The 23,001-nt window shown below is 36.1% G+C and overlaps 1 protein-coding gene across 1 annotated transcript; it reads right to left on the bottom strand.

Annotated features, from left to right (window-relative positions):
* Positions 1–131: 131 nt before the first annotated feature.
* Positions 132–22,888, bottom strand: LOC132156368 (neuroserpin-like). Its single transcript, XM_059565345.1, has 9 exons — positions 22,735–22,888; positions 5,342–5,611; positions 4,851–5,081; positions 3,971–4,165; positions 2,955–3,159; positions 2,719–2,828; positions 2,319–2,405; positions 1,225–1,314; positions 132–751 (listed from the first exon to the last, which is right to left on the bottom strand). The coding sequence occupies exons 1-9, from the start codon at positions 22,796–22,798 to the stop codon at positions 678–680; spliced, it is 1,326 nt and encodes a 441-aa protein (XP_059421328.1). The 5' UTR covers positions 22,799–22,888; the 3' UTR covers positions 132–677.
* Between the last annotated feature and the right edge of the window lie 113 nt (positions 22,889–23,001).

Raw genomic sequence — 23,001 nt, forward strand, 5'->3', positions numbered from 1 at the left:
AAAAGCGTGTGCTGAGATTGTGTGAACAGCACAGAGGCCTACATTTCTTTATATATATATATATATATATATATATATATATATATATATATATATATACTCAACTCTAAAATTAAGCACCAGATGACAAGTTGAAGACATTCATCTTTATTTCTGAAATAGAGAATACAGCTGGTAATTTTTTCATCTCTTATATCAAATGCACTCTCCTCCGGTTCGCCTGAGTCTCCATGGCAACAGCGCTCCACTACCTGTACATTCGCAACCTTTCATGAAATCAAAAACTCATATTTATATAATAAGGCATATTAGTATGTCAGCAGTATTCAGCCATGTACAAAACCAAAAAAGAGAGAAAAGAATGAAAAGACATTAAGTGAGTCTACACATAGAGAAGTGCTCACATCCTTGCAATAAATATCACTGTTTCTCTACAGAACACAAATAAACAAGAGAAGAAATACAGGAACTTCAAATATTTACAGCACTGTACTTCCTGGTGCGGTTAAAGCTTACGAGTATCAAAACACAATCACTTTTATCATATAAATAACCTGTTTATATAATATTGTCTTGTGTGTTTAGAAAACCATGGCAATGTAATGAGTTTGCTTTCCGTGACGATGTTAAAGATACGCATGAACTGAGGTGAGTGTCAGATTGTGATTGCTGGGCTTTCACATGTCAAAGTTATTGTCGAAGGGCTCAATGACTTCAGGGTTCATAACTCTGCCCATGAAGAGGATGGATCCTAGCAGAAAACAAAATGAGAACAATTGTTTAACATCAAATCCTGATACATTCACAGAAAAAATCTTTTTGTAAAACAGTCAGAATTTTGGGGTCAGTAAGATTTTTTAAAAGAAACTATTTTATTTGTATTTATATCTTTTATATCTGTACTAATAATAAATGTTTCTTACACCGCAAGTCAGCATTTTAGAATGATCTATGAGGGATCATGTGACACTGGAGACAATGAAAATTCAGCTTTACATTACAGGAATATATTACATAAAAAAATAAAGAAAACTTATCTTAAATTGATTGTATAATAAAACAGTTTTTACTTTATTTTTTGATCATAATAAAAGACTTCACAAAACTTCATAAAAGACTTTTTCAAAAACATTACAAAATCTTACCTACCCCAAACTTTTGAATGATAGTATATGTATTGTTTTAATTTTTAATATGTCATAGGTTTTTGAAGATGGCATGGACCTGTTTTTCTGTTTCTGATGATGAAGAAGAAGGGATGGTCAGCCATGACCTGTGGGTACAGCACCAGTGTCCTCGTCAATGCAATCATACCTGCAAAAAAATAGTAGCTCAGTGATTTAAAACAATTATTTAGAATAAAAACATACAGTGCAAAAAGAGAATTATGTGAATTTTATGCTCTTCTACAATGAACAATAATTAAAATTCAAATTAATAGTGATTTTTGGTGGACTTAAAATGTCTAGATGGTTAAAAAAAAGTCTCATTCAATGTGTTTAGCATGACCTTTTGATAAAATATTATTAATATCTTTTATAAAAAAAAATTCACAGGCAGTGCTGTGTGACCTTTATTTTACAAGAAAAGCTGTAAAACCAGAAATATATATATATATATATATATATATATATATATATATATATATATATATATATATGTGTTTGTGTGTGTGTGTGTGTGTGAGATGGTAAGCTTAGTTTAAATTGTAAAATGCTATTTAACTGGTATAACCTTGAACATAATAATAATAATAATAATAATAATAATAATAATAATAATAATAATATAGAATAAGTAGATGAATAAATTCGCTGATTAAAAGGTATACTATTTGAGTAATTAATCAATTTTATTTTGAAAATGGTATAATATAAATATTTAATGTTAATTGAAACCAACATCAATACATTAATAATTTTTTTAAATTCCTTTTCATAATCTCAGACCTCTTTACTTGTTTTTGATGTCAATGCAGAACTGAAAACTAATATAAAAAAAAGAATTAAGCAACATTACATGATGACTCCTTATTAACCTTAATTAGCCTTAATTAAAAAAGACATGTTGAACAGGAGGGGGCGCTTTAGTATGTGTTAATCTTCACAAAGCAATTTACTTAGGCTTTGAAAAAAGAAGCACAGGGAGGAAAGTAAAGGTGCACAAAAGGAACAATTGAGTAACAAGAGAGCTTGAAAAAGAAACATTTTAATTAGAATTGCATAGGACGATTGAATTGTGTAGGAAGACAGAGTGAGAATATTTTTAACGTGTAATGTAATTAGAGTAAAATGTGGCAGTATGGAACTCAAAGTCACCTGATCCTGCCGCCCCCTCGGCACCTTCCTCCGTCACCTCCAGGTAAGCCTTCTGCACAGCCTTCCCGATAAACAGATCCTGTCCATCTGTAAACAAGCAGAAAATAGAAATTAAGAAGGTTACAGAATATGAAAAAAGGCTCAATAATCGTAAAATATTTCGCTCAATATGCCTAACAAAATTATTTGCATATATACAGTAAAAAGATACTAGATAGATAAATGTACTAATGAAAATGTCAGTGGTGCTTGTACGAGCAAAAATCACCACCACAATGCTGGTTTGTTGCCAGAGCAAAACAAGCGCATTACATCCTGTCCTTGAGCCGTCAATCACATCTTGAGCATTTGAGTACGAGTGCAGAATAACAGTGTTCAGTACGTGTGTTTTATGGATTACCTGTCATCTCGGCTGTCATGGCCGTCAGATTGGCATCTTTAGTGAAGATGCTCTTGATGCCCAGCTGCTGCAGTGTGTCTCTCAGATCAATCTTTTGTTCCACCTTGAACCTAAATAAATCCAAATGATGAGGACAGTGTGAACTTTGTCCAGAAACAACAAGTAACAGGTATTATATGAATCAAATCTAAAAGCAAAAGTATTGATAAATGAAATGAAAACACTGTGTTTCTCACCTGGGCAGGTAGACCTCCACCTTCTGCCTCTTGACGTTGTTGGCCCACTCGTCCAGCAGCTGGGCTTTGATGATGGGCTCCAGGGAGGCCAGAGGAACCTCCTGACGGGGCAGAACCATCATCATACTCATGTCTTCACCTTCATAGAGCATCTCCAGCACCTGGTACACTCCACCCGCCTCTGTGGTGCCATCGCTGAACTCTCCTGAGGATGAAGGACATGGCGAGGTTAGTGATTAGAACGGTCTGTTTGAGAATGGAAAGAGCTCTCTCTCTCTATATATATATATATATTTACGGACACACACATACTGTATATATACATATGTATACATACACACACACACACATATATATATATATATATATATATATATATATATATATATATATATATATATATATACATATATTTATTTATTCATTTAGCTGAATATATATACATACATACAGACACACACAATTTTTTTTTCTGGTTTTAGATTTAGTTAACAATAATAACCCTGAGATAGACAGCATAATTAGTGTGATTTTTTATTTTATTATCATTGTAATGCTATTATATATTTTTTGTTTGTTTTAATGTTGTTGTTTTTTTTTTCAAATTTTGTTCCTGTTTTTGTTGTTTTTAAATATATATTTTTTTATTTCAGGTTTAGTTATTTAAGCACATCAAGTTAAACTTAATGAAAATGTTTGGAATTTTTTTTAATTAATTAATTTTTTTCCCATTTTTTTAATCTTTAAAAAATATATATTTTAGTTAATTAAATAACCCTGGAGTGTGAATACATAATTTTGCCAAGTAGGACATTTTTCTGGATCGACATGCTGTGTTGGTTCTGAAAGAACTAATCCAAATCATGTCATTTAGCCTCATGTTTTAAAGTTAAGGTTATGTACTCTACCATTGACACTGACCTCCATTTAAAGGGATAGCTCACCCAAAACTGAAAATTACCCCATGATTTATTCACCCTCAAGCCTTCCTAGGTGTATCTGACTGTTGAACATACCGTAATAGAAATCTCCCTGCTGGTACATCATCAAGGTCTGAACTTCACTGCCATCATCTTTGGTGAAGGAGAAGGTTCTGGTGTTTTCTGGTCTGAACTGGTTCTTCCAGCTGCCCCTGAAGTACACCGCATTCGCTAACATGATCATAGTGGAACTACTGAAGTCGTCCGCAGACACTAGGTTGTGGATTTTGCCTGCAACGACAAAAACTCAGACTGAAATAAACGCTGCACGTCACAATCCTCTATTTCTCAGAACAGGAAAGACGGCATGATCTTCAGTGGCATAAAATCATCTCTCTTCCAAAGCTCTGGGATTTGTGCTGCTATCTGACAATCCTGCAAAGGCCAAAGCTGACTGTGAGAAAATGGATCTGCCTAGAAATGGCTTGGAAATGTCATTATCATGCAGAATATGACTGATCTGCCATTATCTACTTTAGTGTCCTCCTTCACTTAACTCATAGTAATTCCTCTTAACACCATCTATTCCTTTTGAAGAGAGTTTTAGTTGAAAGTAAAATCATGCTAAATGGGATTATAAACTATGACTGTATTCAGCGGTTAAATGGCATATAATCTAAAAGGTAAACATTTAGGCTATATATATATATATGTATTCCAGCACAAATGGTTCAAAGGTTTGAGAAAATATTACTTTTATTCATCAAGGATGCATTTAATTGATGATAATTGACAGTAAATACATTTATAACATATATCTATTTTAAATCTATTTCAACTTTCAAAGTCAGTAGGAAAGATGTTAATTCATTGTCAAGCCATTCAGTCAGGTCTTAGTAAATAACAAAGATACTATTTCAAATACATAAAAGCACACTTAAAAGCACACTTTTCTCTGTGATGACAGAGGACTTACTCTCCGTGTGGTTCAGCACCCAAGAGTTGATGTGATCAGCCACAGCTTCTGATTGGCTGAAGTCCACCGTCTCCACCTCCGCTTTGAAGTACTTCTTCATGAGCTGCAGGAAGTCCTCGCTGAAGTGAACCCCCGTCTGCAGAAAGAGGGAGTTGGCCAGCCGTACCACGTACTGCTCTTCGTCCGTGGACAGGGCCTGGGTCAGGTTGCTCAACAGAGAGAACTCCTCATCTGAAGCAGGTGCAGACAACAAGAAAAGGCTTTTGTACAATGTGATGCAATATTACAGTCATGGAAGTAATAATCCCATTCAAAATTCTGAATCTCACTAAACCTGTCAAGAACATGTCTGGGTCATACTTCACTGCAAAATCACTTTCTGGAGAAAGTGAATGTGAAAAAGTGGGTGGTCGCTGTTGTAGCCAATAAGAAAAACTCTGAAGCGAAAGATTAAAGAGAACAGGTACTATGTGTTTCACAGATAACTGTACCTTTTCTGAATTGACTGTAGCCCAAGGCCTGTCTGATCTCCTCTAAAGAAGAGCCGCGGGCGCCCAGCTCCACCATCCCCAGAGCCAGGGCCACGCTCAGGGGTGAGAAGATGATGTTCTCCTCTCCCTCTGTGATCTGGAGCTGGTGGTACAGTCTGACCGAGAACTCTGCCGTCACATCCTCGGGAACGTCTGCCGCCTGGCTACCGCACCCCTGTAGAAGCATCAGCGGCAAGAGTCCGAGCAGCAACATGGTGAACGAGGGACGAGCTGAAGAGAGAGAGGAGAGAAAGAGTGAGTCAGGTCAGAGAGAGCAGGACATCTATATCATGAAAAATATGTTCTATATTCTAACATATTCTAACACTCACAATGCAAAACTTCCTTGATCAGCCAGAATATTTATGGAAACTAAAGGCTGGTATATTAAAAAAAAATGTATGCATTTAGCAGATGCTTTTATCCAAAGTGACTTACAGTGTATTCAGGCTATCAATTTTTACCTATCATGTGTTTCCGGAGAATCGAACCCCCAACCTTGCGCTTGATAGTGCAATGCTCTACCATTTGAGCTACAGGAACACTATAGTATTGTATATACTACAGGATTTTTCCATTTATTTTTGCTGTATGGAAGAGCCAGTATGCAGATTTTCATGAGTCAGAGTTGACAGATTTCACAATAAATTTCATAGTGTATGATGGCCCAGGGCCGTCGCTAGTGGGGTGAAAGGTGGAGACGATTATAGGGGTCCACGGCTGAGGGGGGACCCCCAACGATCTCAACCGTCTGGTTGAAGCCATTCTAAAAAGACGATCAGGACAGTTGACAGGCCATTGCTGCGTGTCGTCACGAAAGCTTATAATTTTCACGTGTTTTTAAGCCTTGCCACTTACCAATTTAAACATTCAAAAGCGTTTAAAGCATTCAAACACAAATCTCAACCGAGTAGCTGGTTACTCGCGCGCTGAGTTCAGAGCGCACGCGTCTGACAGACAGCAACACTGAACCGAGCTCTCCTTCGCATCCTCCTGCACCTGAACGAACAAATACAAATCGCAGTTTAAACAAACAGAAAAGGATTTGTAAAAGCCCACATCAGCACCGCAGTGTTCTGTTGTTCAGGCTAACGAAGAGAGAGGCGTCTCGAAACACTCGAACAACGAATTTGTCTGTTTTTGCTCTTGTATGACAAATACATTAAAATATGTCAAAATAACTGTCATGGAAAGTATGTTCAAAAAAACTATCGGTTATGTCTTAAGTGAAAGTAAACAGTTGAGAAAAAAATCGGATGAGTATTATATTGGATGCATTCATTGTCTCTTAAAGTGACCGCTCCTAATTTACTGTAGCTACTAGCTGCTGTAATGTTAATCCAATGAAAAAAAAAAATAATAATAATAAATAAATAAAATGAAAGAAAGAAAGAAAAGCACTCACTGCTCTTGACTGAATTACTTTGTAGTTTTAACAATAATTAATGCATGGTCAAACCAACAATTAATCAGTCACCAGATATCATTTTTGATATTGTTTTTTTTTTGTTTTTTTTTTTTACTAGTATGTGCAGGACACTATAATTAATTTATGTAAGTGAGTATAGCAAAATAAAGCGAACTGTGGCATATTATATCCAAAACATTTTCATACAGTGGATTACTAGTGAAATTGATATATATATATATATATATATATATATATATATATATATATATATATATATATATATATATATTTGGGACCAAAAATTATTCACACTTTGACCTCACCATGTTTTGCTTACGTGTTTGCTAATGCAAACTTTTCACACCACAGACTGAACAAAATTAATCATTGCTTGGTAATTGGTCAACAAAGTTGACCAATTTAGTTTGACCAAAGTTTAGTTTGATTGTAATCAGTGGTGTCAAAAGTATTGGCATTCATTACTCAAGTAGAAGTATAGATACTAGGGTTTAAAAAGACTTTTGTAGAAGTTGAAGTATCCACTCAAGATTTTTACTCAAGTGAAAGTGTAAAAGTACTGGTTTAAAAAAGTACTTAAATTATAAGAGTAATGTAAGAAAAAAAAATGCCATTAAGAACAAAAGCTTAGGCCACACCACAGGGGCCTATTGTGCACTACCCCACCTGATTAAATGAAGTATATTTAAATAAGTACAACTGAAGTATGCGTTTGTTCATATTTGTTAAGGGCTAGATTTTCGCTGGAGGAAACAGCTGTTTAGTGATGAGCGAAAACTTTACAGATGAGAAACCGACTGCTCCCTCGTGACCTTTTGTAAACTGTTTTTATGACAAAGAACTGCACAGATACAGATATTCTAACAATCTATCGATAAACACAAACCTTGTGTCCTCTGTTTGTGTTTAAGTGCGCTTGCGCTGCTCCGCCGTGGTCTGCGGTTTGAAGAGCGCGCTGAAAGACGAGGAGGAGACCGGTCTGACGCCGGTTTCATATGAAATTTAAGCGGACTGACTCTGAGGCGATTGGATACCAGTTCCATATCCAACCCTACTTTTAAGAAATATATTTTTTGATAAACGAACCCAAGTCTGGCTATGTCCTTGCTGGAGTGTGATGTGATTTGTGTCACGTGCAGGTGCAATGGATCGTGTACAAACCAATACCCTATTGAATGGTATATGTTTATACTTCTCATCCAATAACAATCAAATTTCCGGATGGCGCGATTTATCTGGATAGGTTTTTTTTTTTTGAATGATGACAAGCCGGAATGAAATAGCAGTAACGAAGCTATTTTTAAAATGTAAGGAGTTGAAAGTATAGATACTTGAGTGAAAATGTAAGGAGTAGAAGTAAAAAGTCGACTGAAAAATAATTACTCAAGTAAAGTATAGATACCCCAAATTTCTACTTAAGTAAGGTAACGAAGTATTTGTACTTCGTTACTTGACACCTCTGATTGTAATCCATTACATATCTTTCTATCAAAGTTATCTGATATTAGGATGATATTAAGATGAATTTGTTCTTGTCATATTTTATTACCATTTTCTTAACTATAGCAAATAAACTGTGATAATGTGAGAAATGTTGAAGGTGTCTGAATAAATTTTGGCTTGACTGTATATTTAATTTTTACAGTGTAGACTATGCAGTGCTATTTTACATTTAATTATTCGGTTTCTGTACCTGGACACTTACAAACTTGAAAAAACTTAAAACATTGTGTAAATAGCACAAACAAATAAACAGAACGAACATACAAATTAAACACTTTCAAACAGGGCCCACTGGTACAACCTTCACAGGGGCCCCGCGAACCCCAGCTACGGCCCTGATGGCCACAAACTCCAATTTTTTAAGCTTCAGACTGTGATTCAGTCCAGCAAGAGGATATCAAACATGAGCCGATTCTAAAACACATTGTTTTAATTTGTCATGTGTCACAAAGACCTTGACGAATTTAAAGTCACCCATTTAGCGTTTGAAGCCCAGTTTTTATTTTTTTATTTTTTACTGCAATCTGTTTGAATTTAAAAAGCTGTGTTGTGTTTTTTCAGCCCTAAAGGCTAGAGGTTAAAGGCTTAAAGAACCAAACCCTTGATGGTTGCCATTGACTTTCCATAGTAAAAAATTACTCTGTAAGTCAAATTCTACAATCAAAGGTTTGGTTTTGGTGACTTTTACTGAATCCATTTGTTATGTATCACCTTTACTTACAGTACATGAGGGAATTAAATTGTGTTTGTATTGTTACAGTTACTGGTGCAATTTGACATTAATAATGTATGAAATTTGAGAATAACCTGTTTCACTCTGCATAATGCACCGCATAATGGAAGTTAATAAGGGATTTGGATGCAACAGTGTAAACAGCCTCACTTCCACACGGGATTAATGCCTCAGTTTCTCCCACTGACTGCGCAGCCACCGCTCAATGGACCAGCATATACCTGCTCATGCAATTGAACAAACCCACATATCCACAGATATAGCTCTACCTTCATCCTCGCATAGCACAGTCTCAGTGTTTTAGTCGTTGCCTGGCAACAGTGTTTTCCACACAAACCAAGAATGCTTGGGAGAATGTGGCCTTGTGCCACTGTGATGTAGAGAGAGAGAGAGAGAGAGAAAGAGAGAGAGAGAGAGAGAGAGAGAGAGAGAGAGTGTACAGGTTGAGCTGAAATGTGTGTTAATGCAGTGTGGGGAACAAGAATGCACTATGTAAAGCTCTAGAACTTGATGTGAGCACAGTTTGTTTTGTGGTATTTGGTCTGCCCTTATGGGCAGTTGTGGCCTAATGGTTAGAGAGTCTCAGACTTGTAACCCAAGGTCGCAGGTTTGAGTTCTCAGGTTTGAGTCTCGGTAGTCTTGGTTGTTCTAAACCTGTATTAATATTTTTCTTGTATGAATAAAAAAAAAAAAAAAAACCTTAGTGACAGCAGTGCGTTGAACCCAACAATTGAAATGCTGCCATAAACTTTATTATTAACTCAGTTACTGTGTTGCCGTGCAGTTGCTAGTGTGTTATGGGTGATTGGCAGGGTGTTGTTTTGTTGTTGCTAGGGTGTTATGGGTGCTTATTAGGGCATTTTTATGCAGTTGCTTTGAAAGGTTGCTATGGTGTTTTGAGTGGTTTTAGTGCATTGCAATGTATTTAAATGTTCTTTTATCCAAACTGACATACAGTGTGTTCAAAAGTCCTAGGGTGATTTAAGATGGTATTTAAATTTAAAATCATCTGAAGCACTCCAGTCATCTGTTCTCATTCCTTGAGCTTTCCTGATCTCTCAGGACCTCAACACTGGATCTTGGATTGTCTTGTGTAACTGTACCTGACCCTGGTGATCGAGGTCTGGACTGAAAAACAGATGGCCGCTTGTGAGCGGTGGGGACAAGAGAAGGTACACGTGAAAACAGCACCAGCCTGCACCTGCCTGACCTTTTGCTCACCTGTGCTGGGTTTTGGACAAAGGTCTGCTGCCCACCTGGGAGAAGTCAACGAGACCACCAACCACACTAATGGACCCAACCAGACAGAAATCAGCAACCAAGAAATCCTGAGCTATCCTTTCTGGTCTGCCAGGTGAAAATAATATGCTGCAAGATACCATTAATGAGGTATAATTTATAGCATAAAAGTGAGGAATGAGTTAGACGGCAAAGTTGAATATTTTTGAAACTGCCAGTGTTTTTATTACCTCAATGCACTGATATCTAAAGCAAAGTCGAGTCAAGCTTCTCAGAATCTGCTCAAGTGAAATCAAGCTTCAAAGTGCCACAAAACACTATTCCTTTCACACATGTACAGAGCAATTGCTCTAAATATGTCCTATATCCTCCCAACTGCCTTCAAAACTGTACTAACAAGCACATAGTCAAGATGTTTCTGAAATGGGGGCAGCGTAGGAGACCTTTTCTAGGTCTTATTTTTTTACACTTTTCATTTTGAGCTGGAGCTGAAGCACAAGAGACCAGAAGGACAAAGAACACGGCTTGCTAGACTATAGCTAGCAGCATCATGAATATCCATGCTGGATAGCCATGCAAATAACCAATGTAACTTAATTAATGCATGCCGTTTCTAATGAAGTTGACCTAGTATGTCTTACTGGTAAATGTACTAAGAAGCCAAGTGGAAACACCAGAAAAAAAAAAAAAACTTTCAGTGATCAAAACCCTAAGCAACAAGAAGAGAGATTGAATATGGCCAGCTAATTGATTAGTCCAGGTTTTGAGTTGCATCAGTTACTATAAACCATCCAGTACTGTATTGATATTAAGGAATATAATATTAAAGTCTCTTATGCTCACTAAGGCTGCATTTATTTAATCACAAATACAGTATTATTATGAAATATTACAATTTAAAATAACAGTTGTCTATAATATTATATTTAAATGTAATTTATTCCTGATGGCAAAGCAGCAGCCATTATTCCAGTCTCCAGTGTCACATGACCCTTTATATATATATATTTTATTAATTTAATTTACATTTCTATAATTGCAAATCATTTCTTGACAAATTAGAGTACAATTCGTGGTATTGACAAAAAACCTGAGAAGCAGACATCTACATTTGCTCTTCATTTAATCGAACTGCTGGCTAGAAGAAACAACTAAGGTATTTCAGAGATCTCCATTTTCATTTTTCTTTTCTTAGTTTTACATTTTTCATATTTAATAAGGGAGGCAATTCAAAGCAAACAAACAAGGTTTTCCATCAAGTTCGGAACGGAGCTCTTATTTCCCAAAGATGATCGTTCATCAATACAGACGGATCTGTCATCATCAGAGCGAGAAACACAGTTGGTGGCACCAACACTCGATCTACATCCATCAGCCTCCTTTATCCTGACAGGATGGCCCAGATAGAGCAGAGCATGCTGGGTAAACTGCCATCGATCTCCCATCCTGGCTCCAGAAGCCTCCAGAGGACAGACCCAGTGGTGCAGTGCTATTTCGATGGGGACACGGAGAAACAGGACCTGCAGGATTTGACTGCAGGTGAAATGTCATTGTACATTTCGGAATTGGAACGAGACCAAATATTCAGATGGAAAGCTACAGAGGAGAAGACACTAGTTGAGGAGTTAAAGAGCCATGCAGTGACAGTGCAGAGGTGTGAGAGCTCCACTGGGGACCAGAGAAGAGCAAGACATGGGTCAGCTTTAATTAAACTCTATTAAAGCAATCAACACCCACAGGAACCTGCTGAGCACTGTTGTCCGAGACAAACCACTGTTATCACTCTGATCTTCATCCTCAGGTAGAGAAATAGATGCAGAAAACTGAGCTAAACTGACATATGAAGACTTCAGACAGGTTTTTACTGCCTTCTTTCTATTTCTATTATCCAAACATTTAAGTACTTACTGATTTGTTAACGAGCCCATTAACAATGGGGGAAGTCGTGGCCTAATGTTTAGAGAGTTGGACTTGAAATCGAAAGGTTGTGAGTTTGAGTCTCGGGCCGGCAGGGATTATAGGTGGGGGGAGTGCATGTACAGTGCTCTCTCCACCTTCAATACCATGACTTAGGTGCCCTTGAGCAAGGCATCGAACCCCCAACTGCTCCCCGGGCGCCGCAGCATAAATGGCTGCCCACTGCTCCGGATGTGTGTTCACAGTGTGTGTGTTCACAGTGTGTGTGTGTGCACTTTGGATGGGTTAAACGCAGAGCAAAAATTCTGAGTATGGGTCACCATACTTGGCTGTATATCATGTCACTTTCACTTTTCACTTTCATTAAGCATGCACAATCGTTAAGAGAAATCTGAACTCAATTCTTTATGGTTTCCATTTCAGTCTGGTGGGAAAAGTTCCCAGAACCAAAGACATCCAGATTGTATGGGTTTACAGTAGGCAAGCTCTCATCCTGCCAGCGGTCCTGTATCACTCAAGTCAACACATGAGAGCAGGCGTCTATCATTAGAGGGTTAGAATCTGCCTCATCCTCCAGACAGCATTGTGGCAGAGGTTCAGCGTAAGAGGCTTTAACCGCAGTATGTGTGTGATATGATCTCCTTCGATCTCCACTGTCACAGCTGTCCAACAACACTGCCCAATAAACAAAACCGGGCCAAAAATTACTGCCACCATAGAGACCACCAGACTGATGCACATCGCATCCTCAAATGCTTTTCAGCAAAAATCAAGCATTTCAGTGATAAAAAAGCATCATAATAGTTGTTATAATAGCTATATTCCACATCTTGACCAAATAATACCTGTTCTTTAACGTATATATTTTTGGTTCCACGGAAGAGGGGTCTGGAACAGTGTTGGGGGTAATGCATTACAAGTAACGCGAGTTACGTAATCAGATTACTTTTTTCAAGTAACTACTAAAGTAACGCATTACTTTTTAATTTACAAGAAAATATCTGAGTTACTTTTTCAAAAAAGTAACGCCAGTTACTTTGTATTCCCATTTTTTGACTGACAAGCCTCCTGTTCCCATATTGGGAGAAATCGGAAGTATGGAGGCGTTGTGTGCGCTGTGTGAACATGATGTTACTGTAGTTCTAGGCTAAATGTGAATGTGCATTAATTCATCCCACTCACAAAAAAACAAAAAACAAAACAGATTTAGTATTCATCAAAATTAATCAAAACAGTGAAATGCAAACTCAGAATATGACGCAAACCTGCTATAACTAAATATATTAAATAACACACAAATGTATCTATTCCCATTTTATTAACAGTGTCTTTGCTGCTGACCTTTAATGATCCAGTTCAACCATACTAATAATTAAAAAATGACTTTAGATAAACTAACAATTGTGCTTCATTTACTTTTCCTTCAGCCTGAGGTTTATTCATTACACTTTTTGGTGTGAAAGGGCTTTTACATTTGCTATAAATAGAACTTATTATATTAAAAACAATCAAGCCCTGCTCATATTTAAAAAGTAACGTGAAAGTAACGCAAAAGTAATGTAACACATTACTTTCCATAAAAAGTAACTAAGTAACGTATTTAGTTACTTTTTTAGGGAGTAACGCAATATTGTAAGGCATTACTTTTAAAAGTAACTTTCCCCAACACTGGTCTGGAACGGGAAAACAGAATTATCATTTTCAAGTGAACGGATTCTTTAAAACAGCAGGTTATTTGAGTTTGGCTCGATGTCCTCCAGCAACACAGAGTTCAACAGCAGAGTCACTTCCTCCATGTGCTGACGATAGAAGACGTGACTCAGAAATGCAGACGCCCTTCAACAAAACCTCACGGACTGCTCAGATGCTTCAGATCTCCTCATCAACTCAGATAAATACTTATAAATGCTTATCAGCAGCAGAGACAGCTATAATCAGCAATGCTCCTATTGATGCATTGAAAAGTCCTACAATTTAAACTGCTAAATAAAAAACATAAATTAAAAAAATCTGGCTTCACTTGAGCTTACTAATAAAAATAGTAAAATAATAAATCAGATATTTTAAATAATTATAAAATAGAAATGTAAAAAAATATATATTAAAAAAAGAACATTAATAGAAATATGAAACTACTTAAAGTCCTAAAAATAATCTAGGATCATAACAGCTTATTATTAAAAACAATAATGAAAATATATCAAGTATTTTAATATAAATAAAACTATATTTCAAATATTTTTTAAATAACTAGCATACAGCTGCTTATTAAATATTAAAATTTGCACATAAAATTGCACATAAGACTATGATACAATTGCATGCCAACTTTAAAAACCTGATAGACTTTAGACAATTTAAGCAAAGGTTATCAGATAAATTCGTCTTAGCATATATTAATATGTGTGTTTAATAGCAATTTATTCCTAAATGAATAAATTATATTCAAGGAAAGCAGCGTTAATTTTATACACAAAATCATATATGAATCATATGTGATCTTCCACAATTCATCCACACAATGGAGTGTGGATTTTGTCTTTTCTAATTTAGCTTCCTGTGAATCTCCTTAGTATTCCTTACTATTTAGTATTGCACAAATCGAATGGATTATTACTGATGGACAGTGTTGGGAAGGTTACTTTGGAAATGTAATAGGTTACAGATTACAAGTTACCCTGTTTAAAATGTAATAGTAGTGTAACTTTTTCAATTACTTTATTAAAGTAATGTAACTAATTACTTTTGAGTACTTTTTGATTACTTTTCTAAATTTGTGAAAATTAAAGAATAATAAATAAAAGCATATACATCAACTTAAATACAGTTATCTAATAAGCATGTGACGTATTCTGTGTAATAAACTCCTGAAACTTTGGTGTTTTTTTGAAACTGCTGTCTCTGTATATGATGATAGTTTTCTCAAAATAAGTAAAATGCACATTAAGTGACACAAAGCAGTTCTAGAAATTATGTTTATGTGCTCGTGTACTCCTATATTGAGATGGCAGAGGTTGAAAACACTGCGAGCTTCAGTAGGCCTATGTGTAGTAAATGAAACCATGTCTTTGCCATTAATTTACAGGAGGGGCAGATTGGGAAAAAAATTCAGAATGGAAAATTCAAACTCATACAAACAAATTCATGGACAAAACTATTTTTTGTGTGGACCTGACATAAAAAAGGTTTAAATCTTTAATTTGGGGACATGCAAAATAATAAAAAGTTCTCTCCTGAACTGCACCTTCACTTCCATTTTTCTCTTCAGTCTCTTTATTTTGCCCTGTTATCCATCTCTCTCATGACTTTAATACTCAAGATTGAACAAAACTATACTTTACAATACAATACTCTACAATACTACAATATCTTTATAGAAAAAATCCTAATACTGTACAGGAGTCATGTTTTTCCCTTACAAAAAATTACCATGCTTTTATTAGCCTATATAAAAGTAAAATAACCTTGTTTTATTTTTTGTTTTTTTTGCAAATGGATAAATAAATACATTTGTAAAATAATTTTACTTTTTTGGTTATCACAGTTAAACAATAGTAACCATTTTCTCTGGATTTATAGTTAAATATTAAAATGTTAATTTTCGTAAGGGTTGTGTTGTTGTCTGTCGTAGCCCCCCCTAAACCTATAAAAAAAATCTGATTTTTTTTTTAGCTAAATTACTACTGTAACATCACAACAGATAATAATGATGTCCTTTATATAGTATTTTGAGTGATGACTGATGAGCAACGTGCTGCTGCTTGATTAAATAAATAAAAAAACAAAGACAAAAAGGCATCTTTACAGATGAAACTGACCTGAAACCCTGAACAGTAGTTCAGCTTCCCTGCTCCAGCAATCCTCTCTCATCCTCTCTCTCTCTCTCTCTCTCTCTCTCTCTCTCTCTCTCTCGCATTGATTACTCTGAGTCTGATCCAAACCGTTTGGCGGAGGCGCTGAGAGCGCGCGCGTCATGACTAACAATTCATGATTTATTAGAGATTTAATTATCAAATGGCAAAAAAAAAAAAAATTATCAAATGGCGGATTCGCAAATGATCGCTTTAGTACATTCGGCAGGCAATTATACAATAATGATATTAAATAGTGGGGCAAAATCGGCTGTCAGGCCACCGGGAATTGTCCCGGTTCTCCCGGTGTCCAGTCCGCGCCTGATTTCCACAGACACGCAGAACGTGCAGGAGTCATACATTGCATTTTTGGGGCTTAATATTCACAGACACTAGTCGATGTCATGTTTTGATTCAAGTGTAATGACTTACTTTTGATTTAGTCATCCAAAATGTGGGATATTCCGTCCGCGTTAGGCATTCCATTTTTATGACTGGATTCTATGAACCAGACTGTATTTCCGCATCCCGGAAATTATTAGGGCGGTATGTCTCAGAATAGTCAGTGCAATTTGGTAAAGAAATCAGTTAAATCTGTATGTGGATGTGTGTAAATATTCAAATGTAATCCCCTTTGTAATCGTTAAAAATTTCATAAGTAACTGTAATTTAATTACTCATTTTTTCTTAGTAACTGTAACTAATTACAGTTACAATAATTTTGTAATTAAATTACGTAACGCCGTTACATGTAACTAGTTACTCCCCAACACTGCTGATGGAATCTGATGATCTTCTCAGAAGCAGAGAAATGATTGTTCTATGTTGGTCTGTTGTTCTGACCCGGTCTGCTTTCTGCTGTAGGGCAGGTTTAGCAGATGCACTTCACAGGCTTGACACATAACTGAACAGAGATCAATAACTGGAGCTTTGCATATGTTAAGAAAGGCCATCACAGATGCTCAAGGAACATGTTCAGAGAGCAACAGTGAAGTTCAATACATTCTGCACACACTTAGTGACACAGTCTTTGAGAGAACGCAGATGTTTTTAAAACTCTTTATGCCATCTGTGCTGTCCTGAGGCCAAGAGACGAGTGTTAGCGAGAAGACACAACTCAGTCAGCCCGGGAAAAATCCCTGGGTTTCTGTCGGCCTCGCCAATGCTGAAATCTGACAATGAGCCAACTCATTTAAACTACAAAAATCACATACTAATCCACCAGTGTTCTCAAAAATCAAAAACATCAGCTAAAACATCAATCAAATGAATTTAAAATTAATTCAAAATAAATCTAAATGAAAAGAAAATAATATTAAGTTAAAATAAAAATTTGGACACAAAAACCTACTATACCTATTAAAAAAAAAAGTCATCCACCATGCAAAATAAAATATAAAATTAAAGGGTCATGAAACCCCAGACTACTTATTCTAAGATTATAGCAGAGGTGTTTGTGTTGCACATCATAGAAGACAATGTTAGCATCCGCTAATTTTAACTGTTGGAGAAAATTGGTTAATTTTAAGCTTTTTTGCTCTATTTTCATCTTCCGGATTTAAAATCTACATTGTGTTGACGTCACGATTTGTGACGTGGCAGTGGACTATAGTACATTGATGAGCGTCGGTGTCTATTCAATTATTCATGAGATTGCATGTTCTTATCCTATGAGAAGACGCTTCGCTTAATTATTCACAACAACATGTGTTGATTTGCTACGAAAGACGCATCAGACTGTGAAATGACATCGCACACATTAACAGAGAAACATTCATGGATCGCAGAAGAGTGTTTTTTCTTTGTATTAAGAGTTCGGCACAAACGCGATTCATTCACTTGGTGAGTGTAACCGTTTTTATAGCTCTGTGACACAACCTGTCAAAAGGCTTATATAAACGCCACAGCATAATATATATGTCTCATTTGTGAGTCGCTTTGAATAAAAGCGTCTGCTAAATGACTGAATGTAAATGTAATATGTTTTCGATGGAGGGTGCAAATGGCTGTGTATTTATTTGTGTTTCTAACTTGATGGTAGCGAAATGAAACTGTCTGAACTAAACGCAAAGCTTTAGCTGTGTCCCAAAGTGAAGTGCATAGACTCCAAAGTGCGCATTTGAAGTGCGAATGCGTCACAGGAGCGCGACGAAGGGTGTCCCAAAGTGTGGACTCCGAAGTGCGGATGTGAAGTGCGATTGCGTCACAGCGTCACGACGTAAGCTGTCCCAAAGTCAGTATGCGCACTTCGAAGGGCGTATTTGAAGTGTGAATGCGTCACCGCGGTGCGACGAAGGCTGACGAATTTCGAAAGCGACTTCAAATGCGCCCTTCAGTCATAGACAGTAAAAAAAAAGCCTTCAGTTCCCATGAAAATGAAGTGTACATCTATGGACACTTCGCACCCTACCATATCCCAGAATCACTTGCGTGCATATGACGACGGTGGCAGTTGAGAGTTCTGTGGAGGACTTAACATTAATATGTAAGTAGGCTATTGTATTTTCATTCACTCAAATACCTAGCGAAAGTGTTAAAAGATTTTTTTTTTTTTTTTTACATAAAGCCCAAAAAAAACAATAAGACAGCCGCTATATAAGACAATGGTCTTTCTCTTCGCTGTGTTTTTGAAGTCATGCAAGAGATGTCTACAAATGTTTTAACCAAACTTTAGCACTTCAGTATTTTGTATGCATGGCCTGCTGTGTCATATTTTCTATTGTTAAGATTACAAACCTGTCTTTATATTTTTTATAAGTGTTTCCATTTTCTCTTGTTTTATTCTGGAGCGAGTGAGCCTGCTGGGAAAGACTTAAAAATACAAAGTTAATTGACCTTTTTTTTTTTTTTGCTGAAATTCATTGTGCTGTTGTTGTTAACAGGCATGGTTTATTTGCTAAAGTGTCCTGGGACAGGTGAAGGAGTGAGTGGAGCTGTTCAGGGAGGACATCAAACTCCAGAGAGAGAGAGAAGAGCGCAAGTTTTCTCTTCTTAAGAGAATGCATAACAAATGCATTCTTCATTTGCCAAGAGATAACAGTAGGCTAAAAATGTGTATATTACAGTTTTTCAATATATATTTTTTAAATGTCATATTGTCAATGGAATAACCTAATTTCTCTAGTTTATTTTTGTGTTGCAAGTTAAAAATGAAATGCATAAGTCTTTACATTTTTATTTTTTAGTGTGTAATTTATTCATAAATAAGCCTGAGTACTTTCTGTACATTTTGTATTTTTGTTTTTCATATTCACATGTAAATAAAAAAAAGAGAAGTACTCATGTACATTGTAATTTTTTTTTAATGCAGCTTATACATTTTTCCACAAAACATTCTATGTATTTCTTTTTTTGTCTTGTACATTTTTTTTTACACATTAAAACAAATTGTTCTATACATAACTGAAAGTACTTTTTACAACCATTTACTGCATAGCTTAGGTTTAGCATCAGAAAAACAACATCAGTTTGAGCCCAGCGCTGCCTCCATGTGTTCTGGGGTCTTCAGGAGGTCAATCTCTTGGTGAATGGTCCTCAGCTACTCGGAGGATAATGGGGTGACAGTGGAAAGAGGCACATGTCAAACTCTCTGGAGAGCATCTTTATGATGTGCCACTGGTAAACGGATCAGAAACACCAGGGTCTGGATTGTGGCACCCATCACTGTTGGCGTTCACTTCTCAGAAGTTCCACTGTCAGGGCCTCGCTGCTCAGCACAAAACCTTTAAAACCTGCCCAGTGTTGGTACATTCAGCTCTATTCTTCAGTACAGGGGTCTGGTCTGAATTAGGGAAGGAAGGAAAAGAGAAATTGTTTAGAGCTATGACAACATAATTAGTACACACAATATTGAGATACTTTAGTAAACTATAATAACTACTAATACCATATTGGGGAAAAACTACTAGTTGCCATATTTAAAACCTTAGAAAGGCTAGAAAGGCTTAGCTAAAGGGACAGATCACCCAAAAATAAAAATTCCAAACCTGGAACAACTTAAGTGTGAGTAAATGCTTACAGAATTTTCATTTTTGGCTGAACTGTCCTTTAAGTAAAAGTATTATCTTGCATACTCTAATATACTTAAGGTATTGAGAGTAAAACTGTTGGGTAGTTTAATCTACAACAATACATCATGTTGTAAAAGATCATATTTTTGTAGTGCTGCTGTCCTGTGAGAAAGAAAAAAAACTTAGTACTTTATATTTGTACGAGTATACTTTACGAATGTACTTTCTTACCGTTTTAAAAATGAAAGTAACAATATTTCTTGTGAGAATATTAATACATTATTGTAACTATATGAAAGACTGCATCTGCAGGACTGGGACTGGTCAAACAGAGCACTGTCAGCGTCTCAGATGCCACTGAACATTAAGCTGTACTATGCTAAAAAAAAAAAAAAAAAGATAATCAGTTTATTCCGTTTTATTTTCATGGTTAACTGCCTTAAAGAATCTGGGTTGCAAACCGCTCTACATATGATCACCTTGATCAAGACAATAAACTACATAAAATCGCACCTTTGTAAGATATCAGTCAGCACTTTAACTGCTATGTGCGTGTTCGTGTATTTTGTAGTTTTTCAAATGTATCATTACATTGTTCAAGTAAGCTCCAAGTCAGTACCTGCATTTAAAGTGGTAATCAATAGGCTTCACCTATCCTGACAGGATTGTCCTCTCGTCAGCTCTCTTCTCGCACCGTTGCTATGCGACAAAACGCTAATCGGAAACACCTGGTGGTGGAATTAGGAAATCCTGCGAAGGCGGAGCATCTCACGCACTTCGGAGGGCCCTTCGCGCACTTCTTTGACCGGTCTTCGAAGTCCGTGGCCTTCGAAGTGCGTACACTCAACTTTGGGACACGTGTGTGTGCTGTCTGCCTTCCCTCACACCACGCCCACTTTTTTTTAGCATTTTTTAAAACCGTGGTGAGAATTAACCAGTGCAGAAATGGGGGGTTTCATGACCCTTTAAAATAAACAAATACTTAAAAAAAGTTTTAGAAAATTGTTTGTGAAAGTAACAGCAATTTTTTTTCCACCAGTGTTCTCAAAAATCTAAAACATCAGCCAAAACATCAATCAAATGAATTTAAAATTATTTAAAAAATAAATCTAAATGAAAAGAAAATTCTATTAAGTTAAAATCAAAATTTGGACACAAAAACCTACTATACCTATTTTAAAAAAAAAGTCATCCACCATGCAAAATAAAATATAAAACAAAAATAAAAAAACACTTTAAAAAAGTTTTAGAAAATTGTTTGTGAAAGTAACAGCAAATTTATAAATTATAAATTTAAATTTATTTTATTCAAAAATCACATACTAATCCAACAGTGTTCTTATAAAAGTAAAACATCAGCCAATGCATTGATCAAATAAATTTGTTTGGACACAAAAACCTATTTTACCTATTTTAAACATATTTTATCATCCACCATGCAAAATAAAACACAATAACATAAAATAAAATAGCTAACCAACGTTCTTCAGTGTTCTATTATTTTTGCAGGTAGATTTCCTTTGGCTTATGGACTTTTTTAACCATTATTATGAACAATATTAACCGATGCTTGTGTTATTCTCATCATTTTTTAGAAAACCTTGTGCAATATTTCATATCTTGTGTTGCTAACAGTGTCAATACATTTGAGAAAGCACTTGAACTGTCACTGTTATTCATGCTTTTAAATGAATGGCGCATACACGCCTGCAAACCAGCAATCAATCTGGGAATCAATATCCACTGATTGGATGTGACCACCAAGGAGTTCACATGTATGTAAGTGTGTGTGTGTTTCCATTCCATTTCCATGGAATTCCATTCCAACTACTTTGCACCTTTATGCAGCTTGTTTTTTCACCATTGCTGCTTTCTTAGTCTTCTCTCTTTCCTAATCCTTCTCCTATCGATCCCTTGCTTTCATTGCCTCCCGACTCAAACCGATTGCACTTTAACACCTCATTTTCCCTCCCCTCTACTTAGTGGCCTCCTCTCTCTTTCTGTCTCTCATATAGTGCAGATTACACATGCTCTCCAGCACACCTGATCTCTATGTGAATGCGTCCCGCAGAACAAACCAGCTTTTTTACACCAGCAGTAGCGAGGGGGGTACATTCTCCATTCTGCTCTCCCTGCGTGTCTCATTTACAGAAACATGAAATAGGATTTTCTTGCAGGAGGTGATTTATGCATCCCTTCCCCCATGCCCAGATGTGGGCATGCAATGCTACCTGTGCTATCCATATTCAATGCAAACATTTTAATGATTAAATCCAGGGTTTAAACATAGAAAATGAAGATAAAGCCAAGAATATGATGATATTTTCTTCAGCAAGGATTATGATGGTTCATGTTGATGTTTTTGGTTATTTCTACAAAATTTGTTTTGTGCAGAATATATGTATCTGAATTGCATGCAAAACTGCAAATGCCTGTAATACAATTCCAGCTTTAAAGAAATATTGTTATGAATGTAACATTTCAGGAAGGTTAAATGGAAAATGTACAGACCCATCACTTGTTATTAAAGGAAATTCAAATCTGCACACCCTCTCTTGTAGAAAATAAGCCCATCATACCAAATACAACAATGAATTATAAAACTTAAAGGATACGTTTTGGATAGATGTCATTTGAGTAACATGAATAGACGATGCGTGGATAGCTCTTACCTTGAGATGTCAGAGAGATGCTGATGCTCCGGTCTGCTGATGTTAAATCTCCTCGTCTCTGCATCTTCACACACCTTTATTGTAAGAAGCAGTCCAGCCCCTTTTCTCTTTTGATTGGTCAGGCGTAACGTTCGCTTTAAATTGGCAGTAATTTTGACAGACTTTTTTGTTATTTATTTGTTACCTTAAGCGTGCTATTTTTGTATTTTGCATTAAATGTAACAACTAATTAAATAAATAAATAAATATTAACCATATAAATGCTGC

The sequence above is a fragment of the Carassius carassius genome, chromosome 13, assembly GCF_963082965.1.
Source record: "Carassius carassius chromosome 13, fCarCar2.1, whole genome shotgun sequence".
In the NCBI taxonomy this organism is placed as follows: domain Eukaryota; kingdom Metazoa; phylum Chordata; class Actinopteri; order Cypriniformes; family Cyprinidae; genus Carassius; species Carassius carassius.